This window comes from Protobothrops mucrosquamatus, unplaced genomic scaffold (genome assembly GCF_001527695.2).
Source record: "Protobothrops mucrosquamatus isolate PMUCROS unplaced genomic scaffold, P.Mucros_1.0 scaffold2853, whole genome shotgun sequence".
Taxonomy (NCBI): domain Eukaryota; kingdom Metazoa; phylum Chordata; class Lepidosauria; order Squamata; family Viperidae; genus Protobothrops; species Protobothrops mucrosquamatus.
The window spans coordinates 36,536-50,388 of NW_015388883.1; the positions used below are offsets into that span (position 1 = coordinate 36,536).

General features: G+C 40.4%; 1 protein-coding gene across 1 annotated transcript in view; it reads left to right on the top strand.

The window, feature by feature from the left end:
- The window catches only part of ADAMTS9 (ADAM metallopeptidase with thrombospondin type 1 motif 9), a gene marked incomplete at its 5' end in the record, with an annotated part of 59,217 nt that overhangs the window by 36,214 nt on the left and 9,150 nt on the right, over nt 1-13,853 (top strand). Inside the window, 4 exons of the mRNA XM_015825871.1 lie at nt 4,758-4,884; nt 11,015-11,225; nt 12,795-12,959; nt 13,582-13,746. Coding sequence (XP_015681357.1) covers nt 4,758-4,884; nt 11,015-11,225; nt 12,795-12,959; nt 13,582-13,746 — 668 coding nt within the window. The remainder of the gene's footprint in view (nt 1-4,757; nt 4,885-11,014; nt 11,226-12,794; nt 12,960-13,581; nt 13,747-13,853) is intronic.

Sequence of the window (13,853 nt, forward strand, 5' to 3'; positions counted from 1 at the left end):
CTAAGTTGAGGAATACCTCTATACCAGTGGCCCCCAACCTTTTGAGCACCAGGAACTAGTTCCATGGAAAGAGGTTTTTCTGAGGACCAGAGGGAGTGTGGTTTCGCATGCTGCCTGCATCCCACAGAGAGGCCTTTGATTGTTTGCATGGCCCAGTGGCTGACTTATGGCCATTTCCTGGCTAAGGGTAGACTTCTACTCCAACCCTTAACACTACCTCATATACCCTGTTTCTCCGAAAATAAGACCTAACCGGAATATAAACCATAGCATGATTTTTCAGGATGCTCGTAATATAAGCTCTACCTCAAAAATAAGCCCCAGTTAAGATCGTCAGCCTGACAGATGCATTTAGTACCATATTTCCCCGAAAATAAGACCTGACCAGAAAATAAGCCCTAATGCGTCTTTTGGAGCAAAAATTAATATAAGACCTGGTGTTATTTTCAGGGAAATACTGTATTGACACTAACATATTATGGGAACCTGGAAGTTTGAGACATTATGGGAAAAATTGGAAAACAGGAAGGAGTATCAAACTGGGCAGCATATTTTCCATCTTTCCTTATAACATCAAGAATTGCATTTCTGCCCGCATACTATTCTCCTATTGTAAAGTAAACTTCTGTAGGGAGATATAAATAAACTGTAGGGAGGTATAAATAAAATTATAACAGGCACCTGGAAGCTGTTCACCTGGGCATTTTATGCCCCCCCCTCAGGCCGTATTGAGCCCTTTGATTGTCACTGTCTGGTCTGCATGAGGTCAATCAGAAATTAGAACTCAAATGTAAATAAGTGTTCAGCATGCATGCAATATAACTGCATTGCTTTTATATTGAAAGCAACTGCTATTTTCCCCCCAATTTACATGTGTTCATGCCTGTGTGCCTACACACTTTCACAGCTCTTTTGGTTCAGCCCTCCACAACAGCCCACAGTTTCTCATTTGGCCCCCTGGGAAAATTAATTGCCTACCCTTGACGTAAATGATTGATATGACTAATTTGTTACAAGCAAAATGGCCTTTGCTTCATCCACACACCTAATTGTCATTGAAACATCTACAATTCTGAAGACATCTGAAGGAATAAAGGCATCTAAGCTTAGATAGACAAAGTATTTCACTACCTCTGTGGTCAGTGTTTGAGCCAGCAGACTTCCCATTCTTGCCCTTGTACATTTTTCTAATGTGCATAGTGCTGTGTCTTTATAGTTTCACTTTCACTAATCGTTTGTGAATACCAAATTAGTGCTGTATCTTGCTGCTGTAGTGGCAAGAATCAGAGCCAAAGAATAACTGACCTAGGCAGCCAGCAGACCTAGAAAGATTTTATTACTCTGATTAATCTTTCATAGCCCTTTCTATCCAAGGCAATGTAATGGCTGACTGTTATGAGCGGACCTTTTCCATGGAATAACTTACTGCTAGAAATTTGCTCCAAGTTGAAATTAAGTTAACAAACCCGAGAAACCCATTTCAATCTCTAAAGCTCCCAACCAGTAGCTTTCATTACAGCTTTACAGATGGGGAGTTGAAACTGAGAAATGGTGATTTTGCCATATATTATGCAATGAGTTAATTTTTTTCCCCAGTTCTAAGGCTAATTCTTCCTTTCCTAGATCACAATGGCTGTACCTATCTGGAGCCAAAAATCTCAGTCTTCAAGATGGTGGGAGGGAAAAACTAATCTAATTGTAAGATAGATTAACATTAATGGAATTAATAAAGTTAGGATGTATGAGAAAGACAGGGAAGTAACCAGTTTGACTTTCAAATGTGTTCTCCTTGATAGTTTTTTCTTAACATGTGCAAAATCTTACTGTTTAAGTACGTGTTTTTCCAGTCTTCCAGTGCTGCAAATTCTGGATCTGTATTGCAATTAATTTAGCATCCTGGCCTTACTTTTTCCTAGGAGACTGATCTTTTCAATAGGCTTTTCTCAAAGGTCCAAGTTATTCTTTTATTTTCAAAGCACAAGTTGCTCCCTCTTTTTTCATATCCAACAGGATGCCAACTTAAGTCCTGACACTGTCCTGCAACCTGGGAAAATCAGTTAATGGGTTACTTATTATAACCACAGAAGAAGTATAGACTTCTGAGAACTGGATGCGTCAAAAATTATCCAAGGTTTTTCATGTATGAATTGCTTGTTCCCAGTTCCCAGTATAGGCAACCATTTGAGGGGGGTGAAAGTTGCAGAGAGGAGCTAATATAAAATGTGTATTGTGATGCAGATTATAGACGTTTGGATGCAAATACTAAAGTTTGTATTAGAAGCCTGTATTCACAGTAAAAGTGGTCTAAATATAGAGAGATAACATACACCCTCCAGGCTTCCCCGTGCCTTCAACAAATCTGACTGTGGTAGGACTAGCATATATGGACTGCATAACTCAGATGACCTTTAGACATGGCAGCAAGGAGATACTCTTTGTTGCCATCTGGTGGAGTTTTGCATAGCAGACATGGTCCCTCACGTTCAATATTCCAATAGAAATTATAATGAAAGAATAGCGCAAAACGAAGGAGGCAGCAACCAAGTATTCCCCTAGGTCACGGGTAGGCAACCTTGGCTCTTTTATGACTCTTGGACTTCAACTCCCAGAATTCCTGAGCCATCCATGCTGAGGGGAAAGGGAGAGTTTCCAAACTGTGCCATGCTGGCTCAGGAATTTTGGGAGTTGAAGTCCACGAGTCATAAAAGAGCCAAGGTTGCCTACCTAGGTGTTGCCTCAGCAGCAGCTCAGCTAACACTGGGAATAGCGTTCTCATCCTCATCCTTTCTTTCATTCTCTTGTCATCTCCTTTTTGATGCTTGTGAAAGAATGAAGAGGAAGGAAATTTGTATGCAGAATCCCAGCAGACAGCAAAGGTGTTGTGTTTTCTGCTATTTTCTGGCCAATCAAAGTTTGGAGCACAGACTTTTCGGGTGGCTGAGTTTAGGAGGATCTTTTAGAGGAAGAGTTGCGAGTTCTTCCAAAATGTGTGGTTGCCTTAGTGATGGCAGGGGGAGACAGGGTCTCCCTGACTCTAATGGGAGAGCAGATGTTCTGACACTCAATAGCCAGTTAGGTGCTAGTAGGTTCTTTTGGATTCAAACCGAAAACAAAAGAAAACGCTCATGGAACAAAGAGCCCAAAAGTTTATTGAGGTAATATACCGTAAATTATGAGAGAAGGTATACCTAAACATCTTCACCTGCAGACAGGAACGCTGAAAGGACTGTAGACACACCTCTTTCTCAAGCCAGATGAAATGTTGCACCTTTCTTATTCCATCTACACTGAGAGTTTTCACTCTCACCCTCGCTTCTCTTGGTTTAAATAACTTTTCATGGGTGAGGGAGATTGAGGTAATTAGTACCTGGACAGGTCTGCCCAGAACATTCCAGAGGAGATGTACTTGGCATCTCTCAACTCATCCTCCCTTATGAAGAGTTAATACATTTATTCTTTAGAGCCAGTTTGGTGTAGTAGTTAGAGGCACCAGAGTAGAAAGTAAGAGGCCATGAGTTCTAGCCCTGCCTGAGGCATAAAGCCAAGTGGGTGACCTTGGAGCAGTTTCCCTCTTTCTCAGCCTTTACAAAATCTTGTCAAGAAAACTGCAGGAACATGTGCGGGCATTCACCAGGAGTCAACACTAACTCAAAGACATTTCTCCCCCCCTCCCCCCCCAAAAAAATAATAATTGTTTTTTAAGTGATAGGTTGAGGTAGAAACATAAATGTAATGAATGCATGTGCATCAAGTTCAGTACAAGATAAAAATCAGTAACCAAAAGAAATAGGAATGCAAAGCCAAGTAAATAATGCAATATTGAATCGCATAATATGCCATTTATGCAAAGATACCAAGTTCGTACCTTGCCATTTTTTCTGCATGAATATTAGAAGATGATTCCTTGTTTTGCTCCAGTGAATAAGCTACTCTGGGGCCTTTCCCTTCCCTTTTCCTTACCCATCCTCACTGCTGCTGAGGGTGGGGCTTGGCCCCCAAACTCTACTATCATTGTTCCAGAGGAGACAAAATTGTTGGCTGAGAGATTTGCACAGCACTGTCAGCTAGAAAGAATTGCATAAGTTATACAAATATTAATTTGGCTGAAGCAGTCATTCTAATAGGCAGTTGGTGGAGAGGTACGTATGTAACTGTTAACCTCACCACTATTTCTTTCTGACTTCATCATTATTCTGTCCTTAATGAAACAAAGGACAAAGAAGAGAGCACACAGCTATTTAAACCTCTTTTAAACGTAGCAAATGGAATAATCATACCTGCAGTCAATGTCTATGGATCAAGCTCTGTGTTATGCTCACACACAGTAGTAGATGCCCCTCCAACCCTCATTATAATTTAACATAAGTACACAAATTCATTACACATTGTTTGGAGGGGGTGCTTGAACCTTGCATCTCCAAAAGGCTTGATTTAGGAATTCCCTCATATTTGACATTTTTGGAAATTAAACATGGGAGAGGGAGGTAAAGTTCAGTTGCATCAAGTAGCAATTCTCAAATATAGCCAGGTTTTGAAAAGTAAACTTCAGATATCTTGGTGTTTCAGTTCCTTGCAGTTAGCCAATGTAAATTGTTTAGGAAGGGCATAAACAATATTTAGAACCTATCTAAATAATAGGCCTATTTTGGAATATATGTATGGGAAAAATCTAAATATAGGCCTATTTTGGAATATATGTATGGGGGAAAATGAGTTCTTTACCCTTTATGTAATTGTATTTGTTTCATTCTTTTCAGGAGAACGAAAAAGGAAACCAATTTGCACCCGGGAATCTGATCAGCTCATGGTATCTGACCAAAGATGTGATAAAATTCCCCAACCTGATCCAGTGACGGAGCTGTGTAATTTAAATTGTGAATTAAGGTAAGGCAGTTTTATAGATTCCATTGTTTTGGATTCCATAATTTAAATTGCAGGCCCAAATGGCAAAAGAAAGCTTAGGACCGTATTAACTGGATTCATGTGGAAGAGGCCTTCATCCTGCAGTGGACAGACAATGGCTAAAACGATGAATGATGGATTTAAATTTTAAATGTTATACAAGTCTTACAACCATTCATTAGCAAACATTTGAAGATACAATAGCACTGAAAGAAGTGACTTAGGACCAGTTCTTGCACTTATGACCACAGCAGTATCCCCAAAGTCATATGATCAAAATTTGGGCAGTTGGCAACCAGCAGGCATTTGTGACAGTCACATGATCATGAGATCACCATTTGTGACCTTCCTAGCCAACCTTCGACAATCAAAGGCAATGGAGGAAGCCATGTTTGCTTAACAACCATGTTTTTCACTTAACAACTCCAGTAATTTGCTTAAGAACTGTGACAAAAAAAGGTCATAAAATCAGACAGGACTCACTGAGCTTGCCTAGCAATGGAAATTCTGATCCCAGTTATGGTTGTATGTAAAGGACAATCTGTACATCACAATGTAGAATGTTCCTTTCATTTGGGTTCAATCAATCAGAATAGAGCTGAAAGGGACCATGAAGGTCTTCTAGTCCAGCTCAAGCAGGAGGGCCTATACCATCTCAGACAAGTGACTGTCTAGCCTCTTCTTAAAAATCTCCAGTGATGGAGAATCCAAGATTTCTGGAGGCAAGCTGTTCTACTGGTTAATTGTCCTCACTGTCAGGAAGTTTCTCCTTAATTCCAGATTGCTTCTCTCTTTGGTCAGTTTCCATCTGTTGTTTCTTGTCTTGCGTTCTGGTGCTGGTTGCTGTGAATCCAGTTCTGTCACCACTGAGCATTAACAGGGTTCTATAGTATACAACTTCCATTTCCTGTGGAGTCAGCCTAAACTTAAAGGAAAGTATATTATTGCTGTGTAATCTCATAGATGTTGATATTTTATTGGGGCACTAAAAGCATTCAAACCAAATTCAGTTTTAAAAAAAATAATCATAATAAAATGTTAGGTGGCAAAAAAAAGCAAATTAAACAACAGTTAATTACAGAACAAATCATTAGTTTAGTTAGTGACAAACTTTCCACTTTTCAATGGCCTTATGTAAGGCTCTCCAGAACACAGTTATGAAGACTGGGCATTGCACCTAAGGAGATCGTACTTTTTTCTGAGATTACAATAAAATTTAGTAAGGTCGTCATGATTGTTTTGGCAAATGCTCTTCCACTTTTGATCACAAAGTTATATTTGTAGATCCTACAATTCCATTAAACCTTCTGGTTTGCCATGTCATGGCTTTCTTTTTATATACTTAAAGTATTCACTTACTGTATTTTGATGCTATTAGAGATGAAGCTGGTTACTAACTCCTACAGGCTGAAAAGGGAATTAGAGCATGGTGGCTGGGGAATTCTGGGAGTTGAAGTCCAGCCCTCTTAAAGTTACCAAAGTTGAGAAACACTGTTCTAGTTTCAGGCACTGGAGTGGGGTGTGTGTGTGTGTGTGTGTAACAGTGAAGGTGAAGGTGTCATTTGTGCCATACTTGTGAATTTGAAGGAAGCACTTGCTATTTCCAGATTAGTTGATTTGATTAGGAAGTCAGTGATTTTGGCTCTGAGTTTACTTACTGTATACATGTGTGTACAAACACCTTTGTTCTCTTTCGGTAGCGTACTGTAGTGCAGAAAAGTTTAACCATTCCCTTGCTCCCCCTGCCCTATTGTGGTCTAGATTTCTACTCCCCTGATGATAATGCCAACAAGGTAACAATGATCTTGAGAATGCCCCTCATTCTTTGGGAAGCCTCATGCTGTTCCCTCTCCGTGACTCTGCGGATGGTTGTTTCTCCATTTCGACAATCATTAGTTTATCCCCATCTAACCGCAAACTGCACAGCAGAAAAAGGAAGCGATCCTCTCTCAAACAATGCAAGGGCCCCCAAAGGAGCAGCCGAGGCCCACACATATCCCACAAGCTGTGGGTGAGCCTCCGTGGACAATATGGATTTGCCTCAGTCATGTAATAGGGAGAGGATTAGGTGGGTTTAGTTTTTAAAATGAAAGGGGTCTGGAATGTGAGCGTTTAAACATTTCCTTTCATCCAGAATTTTCTATTATTCCGTGCTTCTCCCCCTCCCTCAGAAAAAGAAGTATTTGGGACTGTTCAGTGATTAATGAGAATAACAGGGGTGTGGGGGAGGGGGAGACCATTTTTTTTCCCCTTCCCTAATCAAAGCGCATATTACTGAAAAAGCAGCCAAGGTATTTTTCACATGTAACAGGAAATCCCACAAGTTCATTTTCCTTTTTTTTTTTTTGATAGTCAGAATCCATTAAATGACTAACCATTTTTCTGCCCTTTTCCTGATACTTAGACCGTCCCGCTGAGACTGCGCCTGACTTTAATGATAGGTTGAACATGATTTCTATTCTCCCTGTGCACACATTTTTAAATTGCATTAATGGGAACCTCGCTCACTCACGGGCAAAACAATTGCCATCAAACAATTAAGAATACTATGCTTTTTTTCATCTCGCATTAAGAGAGTGCACAAAGTTCATAATGCCAAAGAATCCACATTGTGTGGGAGAACCGAATGCCAATTCTTACTTACAGTGTTTCCTGTCTTCCTTGCTATCCTCCCCTCATGTTTGTTTAATTATTTATTTATGAAATTTACATCTCCCCCCCCCCCATCTCACTGTCATGCAACTCTGGTCATAAAAGTAGAGATAGAAACATGAAAAGAATAAATATTAAAATAAACAGAGATTAAACAAGTTAAAAGCTAAAATACATTGGGGTGGAGGTGGAAATCTTCTTCCTAGTCCACTAACCACCTCCCGGGTGGAACACCCCAGCAGATCTAGAGTTTGGAAGGCCTTGAGGATGGGGGTGGATCTCGCCTCAAGGGGCACAATGTTCCAGAGCAGCGGTTCTCAACCTATGGGTCGCGACCCCATTTGGGGTCGATCGACCATTTCACGGGGGTCGCCAAGCAAGGCTGTCCGCCATTTTTTCCCCTTTTCCGGCGGGTGCCTTACCTCCCTTGAGCTGGGCCAGCTGGTGGTCGGCCTGCTCCGTCTCTGTCGCTTGCCAGCTACGCCTCGGCCGGCGCAGGGGGCGGAACCACGCATGCGCGGCGCTCCCGGGCAGGGAAAGTCCTTGACTTACGACCGGTTGGGTAGTCCTCGACTTACGACCGGTTTAGTCCTTGACTTACGACCTGTTGGGGGTCGCGGCATTAAAAAGGTTGAGAACCACTGTTCCAGAGGATGGGAGCCTTGGCAAAAAAAAAGGCATTTCTCCTGGACCCTACCAGGCCAGAATTCCTTTACCGATGGGGTCCGCAGCATCTCCTTCTGCCAGATCCAGGGCCAATGTTGGTATCCCTTGGGCCACTGACCAGCCTGACATCTGGGCTTCTTAGTGATGGCATCAATAGTTACGAAATTTTGGCAGCAGTCAGACCTGACTGGACCTGCTCTGCTCATTTTCAATTTTTTTTTCCCTCAGTCTTTTAACTTTGGATTTAGGGGGATGATATTGCTGCCGTTTTCTACTTGGTCATTATTTTAACCATCCACCTTGTTATTACTATCTAGATTGTAAATAAAAATAACCCATTTTAAATTTAGCACCATAGAAAAATTAATTGGTAGCAGAAAGTAGTCACTTAGGTTGTCATTTTTCTACTCTTTACTGTTAAAACAATAGAAAAACATTTCCGAAAACTGTAGCTGGAGGAATATGCTGAAGGTTACCAGATGCTTTTTATTTGAAAGGACAATAAGAGTTCCATATTTTAGGTTTTTTCCTATTCTCTCTCCCCAAGAAGATCACAACTCGGTAGAAAGTTCTTGTTTTCGGAACAGTAAGCTCCATAAAATAAACACCCATATTCTCTTTCTCTGTCTCCATTCCCAATACTATTTAAAAAGGGGGTGGGGAATCTGCATTCATTTGGCAACCACAACTCCAGCCACAAAACTATCCAATTTATCATGGACAGATCCTTTCTTTTAAAAGCATTTGAAATTGGTAAAGTTGTAGGGTTCTTTTTTTTTTTTAATTTTCCTTTGGGGATGATCTGGTGATTTTTCAAATAGGTTGCTTTTCTGAGTACATGTGAACCAGCTCCTTTGTTTCTGCCTGCCTTCTCAAAAGAGAAGACTGTTAAAATTGGGGTCCATAGAGCAAAGAGTTAGTACACTCAAAGTCTGTCAGACAGTAACAGTACAACAGTAGTTGACCATATGGGTGCTTTAGCAGTAGACGTTGCTTCTAGTAATAAGTGGCGATGGCCAGATTGTTGTCATATTTTTTTTCCCTAGGTTTAACAACAAAGTAAGGGCGGCTGTAATGAGCTGCTCTCAAGCCAAGAGCAGCTCTTATTCAGCTGGTCCTCATCAAGACTGTTCTGGCTGCAAAGCTGTCAGGCTGGATTGCATTTCCAGCTTCCTCTAGCTATACTGCCCTTCTCAAATATTACACATTGTCACCTCTCATTGTTTCTGGTACTCCAGGGAGCATCAAATAAAAGGGCGAGGAGCCCACAGTTGCTTAACCGTCAGAAAAAGAAACTTAGGATGGATTGGCCCTAATTGATCAGACTGCTAAAAGTGACAGCAGGAAATGTGTACTTTCAGACCTCCAAGATTTTTTTTTTTTAATAAGGCTTTACGATAAAGTAGAATTAAGTTATCTGGTCATGTTTTCTGTCTGATTTGCCTGGGAGGGCTGAAGAAGGAGTGGGGGGGGGAAATACTTTCAGGGCTGAACGATTCTGTTAGTGTAACATTACAATAAAAAGAAGGCTAGTACTCCTGAGTGTGCACCTTGTCTGGTCTTACCTTGCAGCCGTTCCTTATATGCTAAAGCATATAAGGAACGGCTGCTGGAATTGGGTATGTCTAGTTTAACAAAGAGAAGGACGAGGGGGGACATGATAGCAGTGTTCCAATATCTCAGGGGCTGCCACAAAGAAGAGGGAGTCAAGCTATTTTCCAAAGCGCCTGGAGGCAGGACAAGAAGCAACGGGTGGAAACTGATCAAGGAGAGAAGCAATCTAGAACTAAGGAGAAACTTCCTGACAGTGAGAACAATTAATCAGTGGAACAACCTGCCTCCAGAAGCTGTGAATGCTCCAACACTGGAAGTTTTTAAGAAGAGACTGGACAGCCATTTGTCCGAAATGCTATAGGGTTTCCTGCCTGAGCAGGGAGTTGGACTAGATGACCTTCAAGGTCCCTTCCAACTTTACTACTATTATTATTATTATTATTATTATTATTATTATTATTATTATTATTATTATTATTATTATTATTATTATTATTATTATTATCTTTGTACAGCATTCTTCCAATAGACAAGCACAAACACAGTTTTTCACATATGTTTAAACAAGTTGCACAGCCGGTCAATAAGCACGGGCATGTTAACATCTCTGCAATTGTACCATCTACACCTACGTCCTTACTACTGGATACTAAAACGTGTAGCATTCATTTCAAGCCCATCCCTCAACCTTATGGTTCCTGTAGAGCTGACTCTAAAATTCTCTTTCCAGCATTTTTCTCACTTCAATTTCAACCCAAACCATGTATTTACTTTTATTTTTAATTTGATTCGTTCTGCCGGAGACTCCTTCACTCACTTTCCATCAAAGCGCCTTGCATTTCCTCTGTCTCTTTTAACCTTAAACGTCTCTTTTCCTCATTACATTCATAGCACCATTATACTGATATTGTGTTAATGGCAATGCTAGTAGCTGTGTGGGAGACAGTTAAGATGGCTCCTCCCTAGCAGTTCTCAGAGTACATGTTTAATGGTGCAAATAGTTTGGTTTAGTTTGGCAAAATTGCTGTCTACAGGTGAAGAACAATAAAGGAAATTGCATCTAAATTTTTAAATACAATTTCTTTGGAGAAAATGAAAAAAATGAAGCATGCTTACAATTTTGTTACATACTTCCCCTGTTTATGTTTCTGCTTTTTGTCACAGACACATTTTTGACCATTTAAAGAGCTTTCTCTTGCAGTGATTGCCTTTGCTAATACATGCTCTCAATTGTATGTAGGTGGCATATTGTCAGAAAAAGTGAATGCTCTGTGCAGTGTGGAATGGGCTATAAAACTCTGGAAATGTCCTGTGCCAAGTACAGCAAGCTTGAAGGCAAAATTGAAAAGTATGATGACCGATACTGTAGTGGGATACCCAAGCCAAACTCTAGGGAAAAATGTTCAGGAGACTGTAACACTGGAGGATGGCGCTATTCAGCCTGGACTGAAGTAAGTTGGTCCTTTATGGGATAAAAGCATAAGGGCACGCTGGGTGGGAGAGAAGAATGATACGAAAGAAAGTCAAAATGATTAGAACTATATTTGTGGTATAAACCAGAGGTCCCCAACTTTTTGGGCACCAGGGACCGATTCCATGGAGACAGGTTTTTCTGCGGACCAGAAGGGGCGTGGTTTCATGTACTACCTGCATCCCATGGATGGTGCTTTGCTTTTTTGCATGGACTGGTTTCTGGCATGCTGTGGCCCGGTGGCGGTCCACAGACCAGGGGTTGGGAACCCCTGGTATAAACAACTTAAATTTTTCATTAAGTAATCTACATGCTGCATAACCAATCTCTCAATTCAGTAACCACTATAAATTGATCTAATTTAAAAAAAACAATGGGAAAAGTATTAGAAGGGGAGGAGGTTGCTTTAATATGCAAAAAAATAAAAAGAAAATAAAAATTAGTACAAAAGCATTCATATTACATAAAGAAATACAATTCAATCTAATATTTAAACTAGAAGTGACTTAAGCTACTGAATTATCTTCCCTAACAACTGGAATTTTTATTCTTTCAGCTGTCTGGTTGCTCATATTTTACGTTGTATTTTACATTATTTGTTTGTATACTGTATATGATTTATATAGCCACCTAACTTGCATAAGTGAATCTCAGTGATTTTCAAGATTAAATCTACCACACATAAACCACCAGCATCCAAGGATAAACAATAACTCTAATAACACAATAACACAATCAATGCTGCCTCAGTGCTTTAAGTAGGCCTGAATCCTGACTGAAAGAGGGCTAGATAATCTGCTTTTCCCAGGGACCCATGGAGCTGTAAGCCAATCACTTTTTCAGCAACCTTCCCTGAAAAAAGATGTTGTCCTATCCTCTCATTTCAGATAGCAATTCTAACCCTAAAAGCCAGTTAGCTGATGAGGGGCTTAGCAATGAAAGGTATCACCCAAACAGTTGCCATGATGGGACAGCAATTCTTTGTATTTTTATTTTATTTTATTTATTTTTGGATTTATATCCCGCCCTTCTCCCGTAGGACTCAGGGCGGCTGACAATCTATTTAAAATACATACAAAACAATACAAATTTAAAATTAATTAAAAGGAATATTTAAATATTTGTCGAATTTTAAAATATAATTAGAATTAAAAACCCCCTAAAAATTACCCTAGGCCAGTATGGGATATCAGCCTATAAAAACAATAGTGACTCAAGGATTTCCCTATTTTTTTTTTAAAGTAGTCATTTTTAGTGCTATTGGGATGTGCTAAATGCACGTACTAGCAATTGTTAGCTAGATACAGCACAATTTTGCCAGTTTATAGACTGTCAAGAGAGCCAGGATAGCAATGATTAGCATGTACTTTATAGCTGGAATTTCCTAAGGAGAAATTCCTAGCTGTTTTTGTAAAGAACTCTTTGACAAACACACAGACTTAAAACTCAGTCATAGGCCGATCTGGAATATGGACGAGTGGGCATTTTCAGCTGGCCTTGTAAGTCGTCCCTGACTTTTGAGTACTGATTTTGCTTTTATTCCTTGAAGTGCTCTAAGAGCTGTGGTGGTGGCACAAAGAGGCGTCGAGCTGTCTGCATGAACACATTCAACGATGTTTTGGAGGACAGTAAATGCATTCAGCAGGAAAAAGTGACCGCACAGCGGTGCAACGAACTCCCATGCCCGCACTGGAAAACAGGAGATTGGTCAGAAGTAAGAGTGTTACGTTGCATTAATACTGTAATTTAAATCACATCGAAATTGCACTCAAAATGGTTATTCAGATCCGATAAACTTCTTCACATCTCCATTCCTTAATGCACAGTTAGGACAAGGGTGGGGCACCTTGGCTCTTTTATGGCTTGTGGACTTCAACTCCCAGAATTCCTGAGCCAGCATGGCTGGCTCAGGAATTCTGGGAGTTGAAGTCCTCAAGCCATAAAAGGGCCAAGGTTCCCCACCCCTAGGTTAGGATCTGTTCATATCTTCCTCTGCCATTAGCATGATGAATTAGACAAGCTACTGCAGGCCTCCTTTTAGCTTGAAAAGTGGGTCTCGGAGTTCATTTAGCATCAGATAATAAAACAGATAAAAGAGAAGATTTTTAACTTTTGCTTTATGGATCCTGTGGGGCTGTGTAGAACTTACCTGTCCTGTTAAGTTGCTAAGATTTACTTTGAACCATATGTCTTTAGTTAGAAGAGCTCATTTTAGCCTTGATGTGCCCAAGCTTGTACCCTTCCTTAAACTCTTGTATCACTTTATTAACCTTTTTTCAGAAGGTAAGGCATTGACTGAGTGAAGCCAGTTTAAGGTAGATATGTTCTTCTTTCAGTGTTTGGTAACCTGTGGAAAAGGGCACAAGCATCGGCAGATCTGGTGCCAATATGGAGAAGATCGGATCAATGACAGGCTTTGTGATCTTCAGGCCAAACCAGATTCCATGCAAGATTGCCAGCAGCAAGAATGTGCAGCATGGCAAGTAGGATCATGGGGCCAGGTACCTGAAACCATTTGTTCCTTTCCGTTAGTTTGTTTCCAAAATATGTAAATCACTCTGCAACAACAACAAAAAAGTTTCGTTCTACAACTAAAGGATACCAAGCA